The following is a 15,745-nucleotide window of genomic DNA, read 5'->3' on the forward strand; positions in this document are numbered from 1 at the left end:
GGCTTTTCTTGAACAAATGACCTGTCCCTTGTTTCCCACGGCACTCAAGCAGGCCAGTGGAAGCAGCCAGATCTGCCTGCATCCCCCTGTTCCAGCTCCCTGCCCGGTGTGGGCCCTGGCACCAGTGTTCATCTCAGTTGCCTCATCTCCCACAGATCTTGGTGACGTTTGAGAACTTGGCTGCCTGGGGCCGCTGTCTGTGTGCCGTGTGCCCGTCCCCCACGACCATCATCACCTCCGGGACCAGCGCTGTGGTGTGTGTTTGGGAGCTCAGCATGACCAAAGGCCGCGCCACAGGCCTGCGCCTCAAGCAGGTACAGAACCTCCACGGGGGTGTTGGCTCAGGGCAGGTGTAGTACCTCTGGCAGGTTCAGTGCCTTTGCATGCTCCAGCTCAAGTGCTGAGAGCTCTGCCTCTCTCGGGAGCTGATAGCGCAGTGGAGCACTAGGGTACATGGGTTCATGTCATTCAATGGTGCGGTTTCATGTCTTTGGGTGGATTTGACAAGCATACAGGGCTGGTGCTTCCACGGCCGCCTGTACCTCATTGAGAGACGCGGCTTACACATCAGGGCCAGTGAAATCGGGAGCTTTTTGCACAAGGAGACATTTTTTAGCATTTTTCACAGGCACTTTTATGTGAACTGCCTCATTTTACCCTGTCATAGGAATCGTTATCATCCCCACTTCACTGGTGAAAAATCAAATCAAAGAAGTTAAGTGCCTTGTCCAAGAGCATAGAGTCAGAAAATAAAAGACTATCTCAGAATAGGGGTGATTGTGGCAGACACAGAAGGAAGAGACCAGGAGGCAGAAAACTCGTCTGGTCTTACCTCGCAAACCACAGCTGCTTGGAATAATAAGCAGAGTGAAACTGACTGCTTACTTAAGGTTCTGCGTGTTAACTGTAATCTTGGAAAGCAGGTACCCTTAGTCCCACTTTCAGATGAGAAACATGAGGCTCAGGAAGGTCAGATTTGCATTTAAATCTAACTCTAAGCCTTGTGCTTTCCCCTGAATACACTTGAAGTTGCTGGAGAATATCTCTAGGAGACACTTCCATCTCCAAATGCAATTCATGTTTCCATCTGTGTTTTAGTGATCCATACAGCCCCAAAGTGACAAAGAAAAAAGAAAAGTTAACCATACGAGGCTTGCCACTGACCAGATTTTCCAAACTGGACATGTTGCACTCGAACTGATGCTGGGTTTCTCTGGATGCTTTATTCATCAATGGAGTCTCCCCAGAGCCTGCCCTTATTCCCTGGCACTACCCCCAGCACATGTGTGGTATACAGCAGTGGGCATTCAGCAAACGTGAGGTGAGGGAATGTGTGGGTCAGTGCTGAGGGAGCTGGTTAATTCTGCAGAGGCCATGGCACCTACCAAGAGGCGGCTGTGCAGGTCAAATATGGGCTGCCTTCACCCAGACTCTCCAGGGAAGTCCTCCCAAGCCAGGCTTAGAGCCCTCTGTCTTTTCACATCTTCACTTTCCTGAGCTGCGTGGAGAGACTGTGCACCCAATTATGGGTGTGGAGAATCTGCCTCTCCCAGGCATCACTCCAGGGATGAGGGGATCCAGCCCAACCCCAAATACACCTTGGGGAGCCAGGGAAGTGACCCCCCTCCATTGCCCTTCCAAGGTCCTGGGTAGTGGTGAAGATGCAGTGTAAAAGCCCCAGTATTGACTGCATAAAATGTAATTTATCATCCTCTCCTAGCTATAAATCAAGACAAAAAGGTAGGGGAATCCCACATGCTCTTATTTCCTAAGTGAAATAAAGTACTTTATCATTTACCTAAAGAGGCTGACACAGCCTTGGGAATTCCCCAGACTGGAAGCTGCTCAGAGAAAGGGGTCCCTCCCTGACTTATAGACTTGTAGACAGAGAAGTCATCATTAAATAGCTTCATTAACAGTTTTTTCAAGTGTTTTATTTTTAAATGTTACAACATGAAAGACATATTTCAAAGTCAAATGATTATCTATAATCCATATAAAAATTTTCATCCTTGTGTGCTCCGATCCCCAGATACACATATTTATATCCTTCTGATCATTGTATAGATATGTTGATTCCATTTTCACGCAGCCTATCAAATTGTTTCCACTTTTCTACAGTTTCTATAATTTACATTTCAATTGTTCCATATTATTCCATCTCCATAAAATTATATTTCAATTGTTTTATGTCAGTGTTCCACAGTTTAATAAACCATTTCTTCTAAAATTAGACAATTACATTGTTTCCAATTTTGACTATTTTAAATAGTGCTTCAGAAAGCATCTTAGATTACTGTTTGCTTCTCATTAATCATTTCCTTATAGCAAATTTCAAGAAGCAGAATTACAGAACAGTGACATAATGCTTTCTATAATGGCTCTGTAGTTTTATAGTGCCACCACAATCAGGAGTGCCCATTTCACCACAACATATCCAGAATAGGGAACTATTTTCAGAGGTTTGTATTTTATTTTATTTTTTGCTCCTTTAGTTAGGTATAAGGTGATATAGTGGAGCTATTTTAATTGGCCATGATTAGAGTTATTATTCTGAGAACAGAAGAGCCAATGGAGAATATTTAAAATTGCTGTCCTCCTTCATTTTTTCCCAGGCCTTTCCAAATAGGGAGTGGTGCTGACTGCCTCCAGGTGCTTTAGTTTCCAGGCTGGTGAGAAACTTACAGAGGTGGGCAGTGCCCATGCACACTGTGGTCCCTCCCTCTCCAACACTTCCCCCAACGCTTTCCCCAAGAAAGCAGAGGTCCTGCTCCAGTAACAGACAGCTCACACAGGCACTGGGCTCACAGCCGATGTCTCTGCATCCCCAGTCCTCACACCTGGGTCCCCAGCCTGCATGCTCTGGAGTTGTCCTGTCCCCGGCAGTCAGAACTTAGCCATTAGAGTTCATTCTGGGAAGACCAACAGAAAGCTCCTGTCAAGCCCTCTGCTTTCCTCTCTTTTTTTAGACAGTTTTCACTTCCCTAAGTACCCCCTAAGGTGACCCCAGCCTTCTTCCATGGGTCACATCCATCAGGTTGGTGCCATGTTAGGATCCATGGAGCACAAATGGGAATCTGCAGCTGAACTTTTAATTACTGTGACCAGGCCAAGTGACAACTTTGAAAAATGATGCTCAACCTCATTGACTCAAATGAGTGAGTGGTGGACAATCCTGAGGGTGGAGGTTTACCACTGGATGAGGGGAGTAGTCAGGTTTCAGAGAACCACCTCTGTGCTTTTGAGGGTGATTGCAGAGGACAGCAGGCACATGTGTCCATGCCAGCTCTCACACCAGGCTTACCTGGCAGCTGCTGGGAGAGTAATGGAAACCACTGCAGCCAGCAGCAGCAGGCCAGGGATCCCAGTGTGCCTAGGAGACATCCCTAGTCCCCCAGGAACATGTCCGTGGGAAGCAAGGCCTCTGGCCAGGTCAGGACACGTAACTATCCATCAGCCAAACCAGACCCTCCTAGGTCAACCTGAGAGCCAAGACTGAGGCCCCGAGTCACCGGCTGCTGGGCAGCCAGACTGGATATGAGTGTGGATCCTTTGGACTTGAAAAGTCAAACCTTTTAAACTATGACCTGACCTCCCTGCCTTCTTCCCAGTTTAGTTTCCAGGGGCATGTGTGTTTCTGAGGTTCCCTTAGTGTGATGCTCAAATTTGAGCAGGCATGAAATTCTCTGGACAACTTGTGAAAACCCAGGTTTGGGGGCCCCACTCCCAGAGTTTCTGATTCAGTAGACCTGGAAGGGGTGCAAGAATGTACGTTTCTGACAAGTTCCCAGATGATACTTGTGCCACTGGTTGGGATACTTGTGCCACTGGTTGGGATACCCTTGCATCTTAATAGTGGTGTGAGCTGCTTCAGATTGCAAGATAACATGGGAGGGCGGAGAGCATGAGGATGTTATTGGGGTCTCCGTTTGAGGATGATAAAAAGGACTACTGACTCTCCCCATCTGGATTCAACCCTGGAAAGGGATGATTCTGAGAAGCCAGACACAGACCCATGAATACACATGCACACGCACACATACACACACACCTGACAAGCGCTGGAGTCATTGGATCACTCTGAATCTCTGTTCTCTCATCTGGAGCCCAACAGTAAAAGGAAGAGTGGAGTGTCTCCCCTAGTAACTGGATTAAGGGCCCCTCTCATAACCTGCACTTTCATCCCATGTCCCTAGGCTTTGTACGGACACACACAGGCTGTCACATGCCTGGCAGCATCAGTCACCTTCAACCTCCTGGTGAGTGGCTCACAAGACTGCACATGTATCCTGTGGGACCTGGACCACCTCACCCACGTAGCCCGCCTGCCTGCCCACAGGGAGGGCGTATCTGCTGTTGCCATCAGTGACGTCTCGGTGAGGCTCCTCTTTCTCAATGTCTGTATCCTCAATATGTCTATGATTCTTCACGGTGACATGCTGGACAGTCCCCTGAGAGAAAACCCGGGGGCAAAGACCACCCCAGAGTGTACTGAGGCCCCAGATATGTGGGACATTCTCTACACAGGCAGAGTGGTGCCATCAACAATCTCAATTTTGGTCTCAATTTTATTTTTTGCTTCTTTATTTTTTTCCCTCAAGGAGGTGGGCTGGTGGGAGGTCTGTTCTGATATGAGCATCGGGGAGTTGGGGAAAGAAGTTGACTTTGGGGAGGGATCTTCTGGGTTTGATTGACTGATCCAGCCAGTTGACTGCAAATCAGTGTGAGCTTGGCAAGCACCTCTGGTCTCCAAGTCAGGAAACACCTCTGCTTGTCCCTACATGCTGGCTACCAAAGATAAGCCTGTCAGGAAGTGCACCACGTGTGTGTGTGTGTGTGTGTGAGAGAGAGAGAGAGAGATAGAATATATATATAGAGAGTATATATATATATATATATATTCTGTGTATATATATTGTATATTTAGAGATAGTGTGTGTGTGTATATATATATATATACTACGTATATACGTATATACATGTATGTATATCAGTGTGGAGCTTCTACAATGGAATCCTCATCATAGGGTATGGGGTTTTCTGAGGCTCTGCATCTGCTGATAGAAAACCTGAGGAGCCTGGAGCATGGATAGACTGAGCAGTTGTATCATAGGAGGAGAAAGAGGTCATGGAGGAGACTTCTGCTGCTAACTGTGGCTTTAAGTGGTGCTCCAAGTGGGCTTCAATCCAGGAGGAATATTAGATGGGCAAAAAGAGGATGGATGGATGGGTGGTTGGGCAGAGGGAGGGATGAATGTGTGGATAGATGGAGGGTGGGTAGGTAGATGGATGGATGTTGGCTGAATAGATGAATGGGTGGATGTAATAGGGAAAGCACCCAGTTCTGATATGGAAGAAAATAAATTCATAAGGAATTATGTTCCCAGCCCTTAGAGAAGACTGATATCAGGACAACTTGTTTGACTCACCTTGTCCTGAAGCTGGCTGAGTTCATGAAGTGCTGGCTGGGTGCTGAGCAGAGATGTATCAGACATTGTCCCTGGCCTCAGGCAGACTCCACCAAACAATTCAAGAAGGGACATGAAGGAGCTCAGCCCAGGGCACTGCAGAGGGGCAGGGAGCTCCCGACATCCCTTCTGTGGTCAGGGCAAGGTTCAAAGGCATAGCCCCAGATGGCTCTTTGGGTCCTTGACGGGTCCTTGGTGACAGTGACCACAACTCTACTGGACAGAAAATAGACAAGGAGTTAAGGAATGAACACTCCAGACATAAACATTTCAGGAGAGGCAATGAGCAAATTTCTCCTCAGAAATTCCCACCGAGGAGACCTTGCCCTATTTTATGAACTGCATGCAGTCGTTCAGGCCTCTGTTCCCTGCCCTCCACCAGGGGCCATCCAAAGCTGCTTCACAGGGACAGGGCTGGCCAGCCAGGTGTAGACCCCATGTCCAGGCCTGGGATGATACCCTGATAGGTCTTTCATGCCGGTCAGTAAGCTGCCAGGGAGAGTCCTGTGGGAGGAGTCCAAAGGGTGAGCCAGTCAGTTTGTGCTGGGGAAAGCAGTATCCAAATGCCTGATTTCAGTATGAAAAGAACCAGGAATGTACAGTTGTATGAAAACACAGCAAGCCTGTGAGTCACCTGGGAAGAACTGGATGTCTTAGGAGGTCTGGGAGTGCCTGGGTTAGTCTTCAGAAGACGGCAGGTGGAGGGTGCTTGGGTGTGCAAACTGAGTGACTGGACAGATGGACAGGCAGTGATCCCAACCTGAAGTGAAGCCCACTCTCACTGCTGCAGGGCACCATCGTCTCCTGTGCGGGAGCCCACTTGTCCCTGTGGGATGTCAACGGACAACCATTGGCCAGCATTACCACAGCCTGGGGCCCAGAAGGAGCCATAACCTGCTGCTACGTGGTGGAGGGGCCAGCGTGGGACACAAGCCATGTCATCATCACTGGGAGTCAGGATGGCATGGTCCGGGTAGGTGTGCCTTGGGCGGAATGAGGGCATGCTACAAGAAATGTGTTCATCTCCATTCTGTCCACTTCTAAGGGTCTAATCTTCAGACTGCATTTAAACATTCCAGACCAGGTCCCTGCAGCATGTGAGGGCAAAGGCAAGGGTTTTTTTTATATTAATATAATACATAAAATTTTATACACTCATATACTTCAACAATTAAAAAATACTATTGTCACAAGTTATGAAAGCCGAATGGTCAAATGCCTCAGGACATAATTCAGTACGGACAAGAGACATAAGGGCCATCCTTTCATCCATTCACCCACTGGTCCATCCATCCATCCATTAATCCATCCATCCACCTCCAGCTACTTTTCTCTTCTCTACTTCTATCCGTTCACTATTCCATTCATCCATCCATTTTTTCATTATGGCATTCATCCTTCCATCTACTCATCTGTCCACTTATTGGTCCCTCCAGCTATCCATCCACCTAACATTCATTGAACTCTGGCTCTGCACCAAGCACCTCATACATAAGGGATCCAAAGATTAATGATAAACAAGTCCTTGTCCTCAAGATGTCATATTCTAGAAAAAAAAGACAAACAGAAAATGTACACATGTGTTTCATACTATGACTGGGATAATCAGAGTGCCACGGATGATCTGAGGAAGCCCTTGGGGAGAGAAACCATCCAGAAACCAGGAAGACAATAAAGCAGAAACATGGAGGTGGGAGGAACAGTGTGGGAAGAGCAAAACACAGGTGATTTTTCTGAGACTGACAGCAAGGAGGGAGGAATAATTAAGAGCTTTACTCAAGAAACTGAAATTTGAATGCCACAGTTTTTGAAAGGAAGTGTCAGTTGCGTGCCTCGAGGTATTCAAGAAAATGCTCTTTGAATTCTACACGCATTTGTGAAAGCTCACTGTGGGCCAGCCAGCATGGCTGAAACTCAGCCCTATCCTCCAGGAGCCTCCATTCCCAAAGTCTAAGAATCATCACAGAGGAAGCAGAATGAATAACAGGGTCGGGGGGCCAAGTGGAGAGTGGATTTATTTCCAGCGGAGGAGGTGGCATTTCAGCCGAGCCCTGAGGATGGGAAGTCGGGGCGTACAGAGAAGGCCATGCAGGCCCAGGGGTCAGGGTGCGTGGACAGGAGAGATGACACCCAGGAGAGCCCTCTGGGAAGTCCCCTTGCAGGGCCTCGTCTGTGGGCTAGAGGAGCACAGGGTCTCTGCCGAGGGAAGGGCATCCTGGGCTGGCTAAAACACGAGGCGATCATGAGGGTCAGGACTGGGTGGGTCGCGGGCTGTCCTGTGGGTCAGTCAGAGGAGCCCGGGTGGCTGGGGGCAGGTGCATTTCCTTCGTGGGCCCCCAGAGCAGGAGCGCCAGTCTTCCAGGTGCTCTGCCCTTGTCCACTCAGCACACTAACTGAGCTCCTGGGGCGGCCCAGCGCTGGGCTAGACCTGGTGCGGCGCTTGCAAGTGGAGGCTGCTTATTGTCCTGTGGGGAAAGAAAGTCCAGTTCAGCAAGTGAGATGCCATGTGTGGTCAGCCTGAGGGCGCTCACCCCAGATCTGGCACCATACGTAGAGAACAGGAAGTCATGCTGCTGAGCGGTAAGGGAGGCCTCTGGGAACGGTGGCAGACAACGCGGGCACTAGCTAAGTAAAATGACAATGAACTGACTGCTGAGTCTTGTCCCTGCAGGTAAGGGGTCAGGGAAGGTGCCCTATGACCCAAGGATGGGGAGGGAACTCATCCCGTCTACATCCCGTCTATGGCAACCAAACTTGCCCTCAGGCAAACTGAAGCCTAAGCAGGCTTTTATCCTGAGAATATGCCAACATCAGAAGTGAAATGGGGCCATGCCCCTCTTCCCTCAGGGTCCCCCAGGTGTGGAGGAAAGGACAGGCCCTGAGCCTGCAGACAGGTTCATTGCCCCAGCCCATGGCATGTTCTCTGTTCTGGACAGATCTGGAAGACTGAAGATGTGAAGATGTCTGTTCCTGGGCAGGCTGTGCCAGAGGAGCCCTGGGCTCCATCATCTCCAAGCCCCAGAGGTAACTGCTATGCTCCTGGTTCCCAGGGGCACCCTTGCCTTGCTCAGCCCTTCCTCCCCTCTTCTCTGCTCTGTCAAGGGCTGCAGCTCCAGCCAGGCCTGCAGAGACCAGGGAAGCCAGTGAGTTTCTTGGGGTGTTGACAGATCTCAGGTCAGGAGCACAGTTTTCTGTGAGCTGGTGGTGAAGTATGAGTCCATGTTTGGAAGCCCCACTGAGGCCCAGCCTCACCCTTCAGGGACCAGCTGGCTCTGGGATGCTCCTTGGGCCTGTGAACAGTGCTGCTGGTGGTTGTCAGGAGCTCCCGAGCTCCAGAAGGGGCCACACCCTGCCGAGCTTGGTTTGATGCTATCCATCTTCCTGGGTGACTCTTAAATGCCAAACTCCCCAGCCCAGGACCTTTGTCCATCCAGCTGGCCACTGGCCTGGACTGCCAGGCTGCAGACAGGAGCTGGGATGGCTTTGCTGCGTCCCCGGGGAGAGGAAGTGGTTCCATCGGCCCCAGTCTGCCCTGTTGTCCCTGACTCAGCACCCCTACTTTCACGGCAAGTTCCTAAAGTAGGTCTGAGGGTGGTCTGCATCAGCATGGCCCAGGAGGCTCGTGAAACATTTAGATGTGGTTCCTAACCTCAAGGAAAAGATTGGAGAAGGATAGAGTTCCCATATCCAACAAGTCCCCAGGTGACTGCTGGTATCAGCAGAGTAGAAGAACCGCCACTCTGCAGCAGAGCCCTCTTTGGGGTGTAGCATTTGGGCCTGGAGTAGGATAATCTGTCCTCACTTCTATGACCGTGGCCTCTGGCATCAGCGCCACCAGGGCCACCGTCACAGACCTGTGAGGGCTGGAGCTGACCGGGAGCAGTTTCCACCACTCCCTCCTCCTGTGTGTTCTCTTATTTCTCATGGCAACCCCATGAAGAACATACTACGATGATGCCTGGGTGAGAAGGGAACTGAGGAGCAGTTCAGCAACGTGCCTGAAGTGACCCGAAGCCATTACTACTATAGTTCTCATTTCTGCCCCCAGCGTAGACACGCCCACTGCCCGAGTAAGCTCCTTGGCCAGGGCCGGACCATCCCTCCAGGATGAGTGCAGACACAAACCCCCCTCCTGGGGGTCCTGCATGGCCTCACTCTTGTCATCATGGGTTCTTCTGGTTCGTTCTGCATCCCGGGTCCCATGATCCACTAGAGAGAATTTTCCAGATTGTGGAGGCTTGTCTTCTACAGGGAGGAGCCGTTTTTGGTTCATTTCTAAAATGTGCTGCATGCCTTCTTGATTCATCTAGTCACTGATTCATGGATCCTTCATCCACATGAGCAGACATGGGCATTGGCTGAGCCCCTGCCAGGTCCTAGAATCTACATGGGAATCCCTTCCTTCAACATAATGCCATCAGACGATGCCCTTGTCAAAACATAGACTGACCCAGAATGGTGACCTTACAAGAATCTATAGCTACTGGCGATTCAGTTCACTGGTTCTAAGATCTCTGGGGTCCTTTGGGACCACAATTAATCAGCCCATCACAGAGTAAAAAGAGTCCTGTGCATTCTTAGGAGCTCACAGTTCTTCTTTGGAGGACAGGGGCCAAACTCTCTCCCCTGCCCCCACCCATTTGCAGGAGAGCTAGAACAGAGTTCTTATTCTCCCCCTGCTCATGAAGGGTTCTGTGGCATACCAGTGTGAGAGCACGCCACCTCAGTCTTGGGCTCAGCTGACCACTTCTGAAGCTACCGACTCTGATAAGCTAAAGGCATTAGCTCAGCCCATGGTTGATAAGTGGGTGTCCGAGCCAGAATGTTAGCTGCGTGGGTAGGTAGATGGATGAAGGGACAGATGGACAAAGGGCATCTCAGAGCCATTCCATTGGTTCTGGAAACGCCAGTGGATTTTCGGTTTCTACTCAGGATTGACAAGGTTGTGCTCATTGGGAAGGGGGTCTAGTGAGATGAGAAGGAAGATGAAAATCAGGAAGCAAAGTTCTAGACCCAGCTCTGTCTCTTGCAACTTCTTCGGTCCTCAGTTTCCCTCTCTGTCAATAGAGGTACTTCCTTTACATCCCAACTTGTAGGAAGCAGATGACAGAAAAATAGTACCATAGACAAACATCTCCTCAACAAAATGCGGGTCACGATTACCATTTTCTGAGGTTACTAGAAGACTTCTCCCCTAACACACCGGCCGATGACACGAGGGGACTTACCTGATGGTGTCAGGCAGACAGGAGCCTCAGGCCCGTGTCTGTCCTCTGCTGTTTGTCCTGACCAGCCTGAGGCCACCACTGCCAAGTAGAATTAATTGCTCTGCTTGTGGTTACAGTTCAAAGGAGGATTAGGATGAAATGACACAAGGGCACAGATATATTCATAAAAATCAGGCTAAGCCACTGCTTAGAGTTAGCAAATCCATGTGCAGGTTTACAAACCTAAGCCACTGGAGGGCTCGCTGTGCTCATAATATTGCTTATAACTGTTGGAAGAGGACTAATCCTTGGCCTGACACACAGATATTTGTGCATGTCTCTTGGTATGTATATTACTGCATTCTTTGAATACCTTGAGAGGCAAGAAAGGAGTTCTTTGAGGGTACTGAGGATATGAGGGTTGCTGCATTTGTGTGCAGATGTAATCTAATTTCTGCCTGGAATTCAGTTATTTGTCATTTGCAACCAAGACCAACCCAGTTGAGTCCAATTTATTTTAGGAATCACTCTGTAGATTTGGGCGCAATCCGGTACACAAAATGTTCTTGGGAAAAGCCTGGTTTGGAAACTTATGCACAAACACAAACCACACATGCCTTTCCTGGTGCACAGAGCTTTCTGCCACCCTGGGTCAGCTGGGACAGCTGCGTCGCTACTGCCCTGACTGCACCCAAGTGACCTCATAGTGGTGGACCCGACTGATGTCTGTCCACCTCACCCTCCACGAAGGAATTACCGTCTGTCCCCAAATACAGTCATTAAAATGAGTGAAGTAGCAATCATTGAGTTCTATTTTTTGAAAACAAACATTCTCAGCATTTAATTATTGGTCATGGCGTGAGCGGATTTAGGTAAGTTGATAATGCCAACTTTATGTAATTTATTTTTACTAGGCAATTACAGGCTGCGTTACATCCTGGCAGCAAGGTATTGTGGGGTATCTTATTAAGCATAAAGCCAGTAAACACTGATGAACAATTTTGCTGAACTAGGCATGCAATTTAGAAAGCAATAATACACAAATCCAATTTGGTACACAATGGATACCACAGCACGTCAGCACATGTAACTATCACAGCCTGCAAATTAAATTGGGACGGCCCTTTTTGCAACAGCACAGGCCAAGATTAAATATATTTTCCCCCTCAATTTAACAAGTTGCTGACCACAAATATAAATATATGTGTATGTGTTTGCGGCCCTGCGTGTGAATGTATACAAGCATGTGTGTGAAACCGCTTGGGTTTTCTAACTATCCCCTTGCACTTCCTCATAGTTCACCGGTGGGAGAAGAATCTTGCCCTTTGCAGAGAGCTGGATGTCAGCATGGCTTTGACAGGGAAACCCAGCAAGGCCAACTCTGCAGTGACAGCTCTGGCCGTGTCCAGGTAACAACAAGCTGGCTGCTCCAAGCCTCCAGCAGAGGGCGCTGTGCTGCCCCTAGGAAGCCCTGGCTGTTCCCCTCAGCACTCTGGGCCCTGGGAGGTGGCCTCACTACAGGGACCCAGGAACCCAGGGGGCCCCAGCATGTACAGTAGCAAGATGGCCATGTAGGGCCTAGGAAATTGTTCTTAACACACATTTTCTTGCTTTCTCTTTCTCCCTCTCACTCTCTTGAATATCTGTGAATTCATAAAGAAATCCAGAAGGTAAAAGTATACTGATTTGTAATTTTATCCTAAAGAGGGACTTTTTTCCTGAGGTCCCTTGATGATTGTAACATTTGGTATGATGGTTATCCTACATTACAGAAATGCCTTTCAAGGGCTCAAAGCCAACGTGGAATGGACGGGTGTCAGATACTACCCTTGCCAGCATTGTTTTATTCTTTACAATTACTCGATGGTGGAACTTAGAATCATTAGCCTGTTCTACACACTAGGCATGTTAGTCTCAAGGGACCAGATCTTCAGGAGCCCTGTCCTTCTCCCCTCCTGCCCTGGAGTAGGGCACCCGAGTTCTGCTGTGGTGGGAAGGCCAGACTGAGGCGGGGTGGCTTAGGGTGGGGCGTATGGGAAGGGACAGAAGGCCCTGAGCCCTCATTCTTTGCTGAAGAACTTGCCCTTCCTTCTGCCTACCGGCCTGGCTGCATAGCTCAAAGGATAGGAGATACACCCAAAGATGCTGGAGGGAAAATGTCAGGGTCTTGCCCTGTTTCCCAGAGCCCCAGCATCCGGGAGCATTCCCTCAGTGCTTCCGAAGCCATAACCCTCCTAGGTCAGCGCTCTCCCTGAGTCACAAGACTCTCCCTGGCTTCAGGTGCAGGCCAGGTGCAGGCTCTCCTGGGGTCCTGGCCTGAACCCCCTCCCCCATGTTGTAATGTCCTGCATGCAGTCTGGGATAAGCAGGGTGCACAGGTTTGCTTTAATACTCCTCTTTATTTTTTCTTTTCCCAAGAAACCAGACCAAACTCCTCGTCGGCGATGAGAAGGGAAGAATATTCTGCTGGTCTGCAGAGGGGTAGGAGGCAGGAGCCGGTGGAGGCTCTGGCACGGCAGCCATGTGCCCCAGAGGGCAGTAGTGCCAAGTGGAGGGCTCAGACGCAGTGCCTGGGATGCAAAAGAAACCCCCACGGCCTCCCAGCCAATAGGTCCCCAGAGAGGAGGCCACAGGCCGCTGGAGTGCCATACCCTGAACTTTGGCCTTGGATTACACAAAGATATGCATCAATGAAACAGATACACATGTGCATCAGGACCTGTACGCAGCATGCTGGAGACTGTGGCTCAAGGGTGCCAACCAGCGCTCGTAATCACACATGACTCACCTTTCAAAGGGCTTACCGCACTGAAGAAACACTGGGTTGCTTACTGGAAACTAGTGGGAAATGTGGTATTATTATTTTATTAAAACAACTATTTTCCAGATACAAGAGGGCTCTTGAATTTAAAATTGCCAGCCTTTCCCACCGAGGTATTTGTGGCTCCACACTTAGAAAGGCACAAAGGCCTCAGGGACGCACAGCCCACTTCTGGAGTGTTTTTCAGTTCTCCATTTCCCTCAGTGGAATCTGGCTCCTCTTCTGGTCTTGCTTTCTGTGCAGGGGACTTTGGGGGAGCAGGAGATCACATTCAGGAGGCCCAGCTTCCATGACTGGGCTCAGAACATAGACACGATGGCTGCCCACCACAGGTATAGGCAAGTCAGCTGGGAGGACACACCCTGCCTGGGGTGCCTGCCCCTACTCTGCATGCCACAGCAGGCAGTGGGTCCTGGCTGGGCTCGGGCTTAGCAGGCTTTTCTGGGGACCTGTCTTTATAAGGTCAGGGACCGCAGTTCACATACTGGTTTTAAGCTGCAGCTTATCCTGGGAGAATCTGGGCTGCCATGTAACTTTTTTCTCCATCTGAAAATACATGGCAGGGGGCAAGTAGTGAGCCCCTCTGAGAAATTCCAACACCTTAAGATTCAGGCATCAGACCATGAAGGCAGCACCCTCATTCTTACATCTCCCCACCTCCAGCCTTCCAGAAGCCTTGAAAGGAAATTCACCTGCCTCTTCAATGAAATCCAGCTAAGGTGAGCACCCAGGGATTTGGGGTGGCAACGCCCCTCAGCTTTAGCTCCCTCCCCACGATTTCCCTTCTAGGGACTACTAATCCTTCCCATATTTCTCTAAGCCCTGCAGACGCCCTGGTGGGAGGCCTATCCCAATTTAGCTCAGGCCTGGGGCTAACAACAGAAAAAAAACTCAGTGTTTCTTGGCCCAGGTTATCTGGCCTCCAGGGGGCAGCGAGTCCATGTAAAGATAAATATTAAGAAAGTAATGATGGTATGAACTGCGTCAAAAATAGTGAGTGAGTGAAGGAAGATTAGGAAATAGTGATCTGCCTGTCAACTTCGAGTTCTTTGCAAATGGAAAGATGGAGGAGGAGACTCAGCTCAGGTCCAGAGCACCCCTCTCTGGGTAAGGGCATGTGTCTGACCCTGGGGCCAAGGATCATGCCTCCGCCCATACTGTCTGCATGTGCTATTAGTAGACAGCCCATTTGCAATCCCCCAGTCAGTCTGGAGCTGCAACGGAGGACCATAAATTGAAGCGCAGAGAGCACCCTCCCCGGGAAGGCCAACAAGCAAGGTCATAAATATCAAGGGCTGTTGTCATGTTTCAAAACACAGCTCATGTTATTTACCCCAGGCTGAGAGGCCTGCTGGCCTCAAGGCTGTCTGGGGCTCATTCATTCAACAAGCATTTCCTGAGCTCTGCATTTTGGTTCCCCAGGTCACAGGAAGAAATGGGAGGATGCGGGTGGGATCTTGGAGTTAAGATGCTTGTTCAAACAAATGTGACATGAGGTCACAAGGCTAAAGAGAAATCTCTCGTGTTCTGGGGCACATCACTCTGGCTGGGGTCACTTTCTAGGACTGCCAGAACAAAGTACCACAGGCTGGGGGCTTAAACCACAGAAAGTTTTCTCACAGTTCTGGAGGCCAGAAGTCTGGAGGAGTTTGTCCTCAGGGTTGGCTTCTTCTGAGTCCTCTCTCTTTGGCTTGTGGACAGTCACCTTCTCCCTGTATCTTCATATGGGATGGGGCAGGGAGGAAAGCCCCAGGCGGAATGGGGATCCAGAGTCGGAAGGTCCTTGGCAACCTGGGTGGGAAGAGACTCCTGCTAGTCTCAGTATTTCAGAAGCAGCCAGCCTGGGGTCCCTGACAATTGTCAATGGTGGAGGGAAGTCCAGGACAGAGGCCTGAGGAAGGGGGAGACAGCAGGCACTAGGGCCCCCAACCGCCAGGGCAGAGGTCAGGAACACTGGCAGATTGGGCCAAAGTATAAATAAGGACCACATGGATGCAGGCCTGCTGACACCCCAGATCCAGCAGAGATGAGGGGCCTAGGAGCAGGAGCTGTGCCAAGCTGTGCGGCCACAGCTCAGCATCCAGAGACCGGAATCTGGGGCCAGGCACACACAGTGATGATCACAGATGAGAGAAGCGCCTGGGGACCAGAGAGCCCGAGCCCCAATCCCAGGGTCCCCACTCCCGGCCAACTTCGGCCTCAGTTTCTGTATCTGGAATATGAGACTCCAGTGTCTACGTGATGACTGG

At 49.9% G+C, this 15,745-nt stretch overlaps 1 protein-coding gene across 5 annotated transcripts in view; it reads left to right on the plus strand.

Annotated features, from left to right (window-relative positions):
* The window catches only part of WDFY4 (WDFY family member 4), a 255,392-nt gene extending 241,831 nt beyond the window's left edge, over positions 1 to 13,561 (plus strand). For all 5 annotated transcript variants that reach the window (XM_088842090.1, XM_088842089.1, XM_088842091.1 and 2 more), the window contains exons 57-62: positions 156 to 314; positions 4,197 to 4,376; positions 6,259 to 6,441; positions 8,405 to 8,492; positions 11,973 to 12,084; positions 13,094 to 13,561. In XM_088842090.1, coding sequence (XP_088698216.1) covers positions 156 to 314; positions 4,197 to 4,376; positions 6,259 to 6,441; positions 8,405 to 8,492; positions 11,973 to 12,084; positions 13,094 to 13,160 — 789 coding nt within the window. In that variant the 3' untranslated portion in view covers positions 13,161 to 13,561. The remainder of the gene's footprint in view (positions 1 to 155; positions 315 to 4,196; positions 4,377 to 6,258; positions 6,442 to 8,404; positions 8,493 to 11,972; positions 12,085 to 13,093) is intronic.
* Positions 13,562 to 15,745: the final 2,184 nt, after the last annotated feature.

Source organism: Moschus berezovskii, chromosome 12, assembly GCF_049115385.1.
Source record: "Moschus berezovskii isolate FMDL1 chromosome 12, NW_MosBer_1.0, whole genome shotgun sequence".
Classification (NCBI taxonomy): Eukaryota; Metazoa; Chordata; class Mammalia; order Artiodactyla; family Moschidae; genus Moschus; species Moschus berezovskii.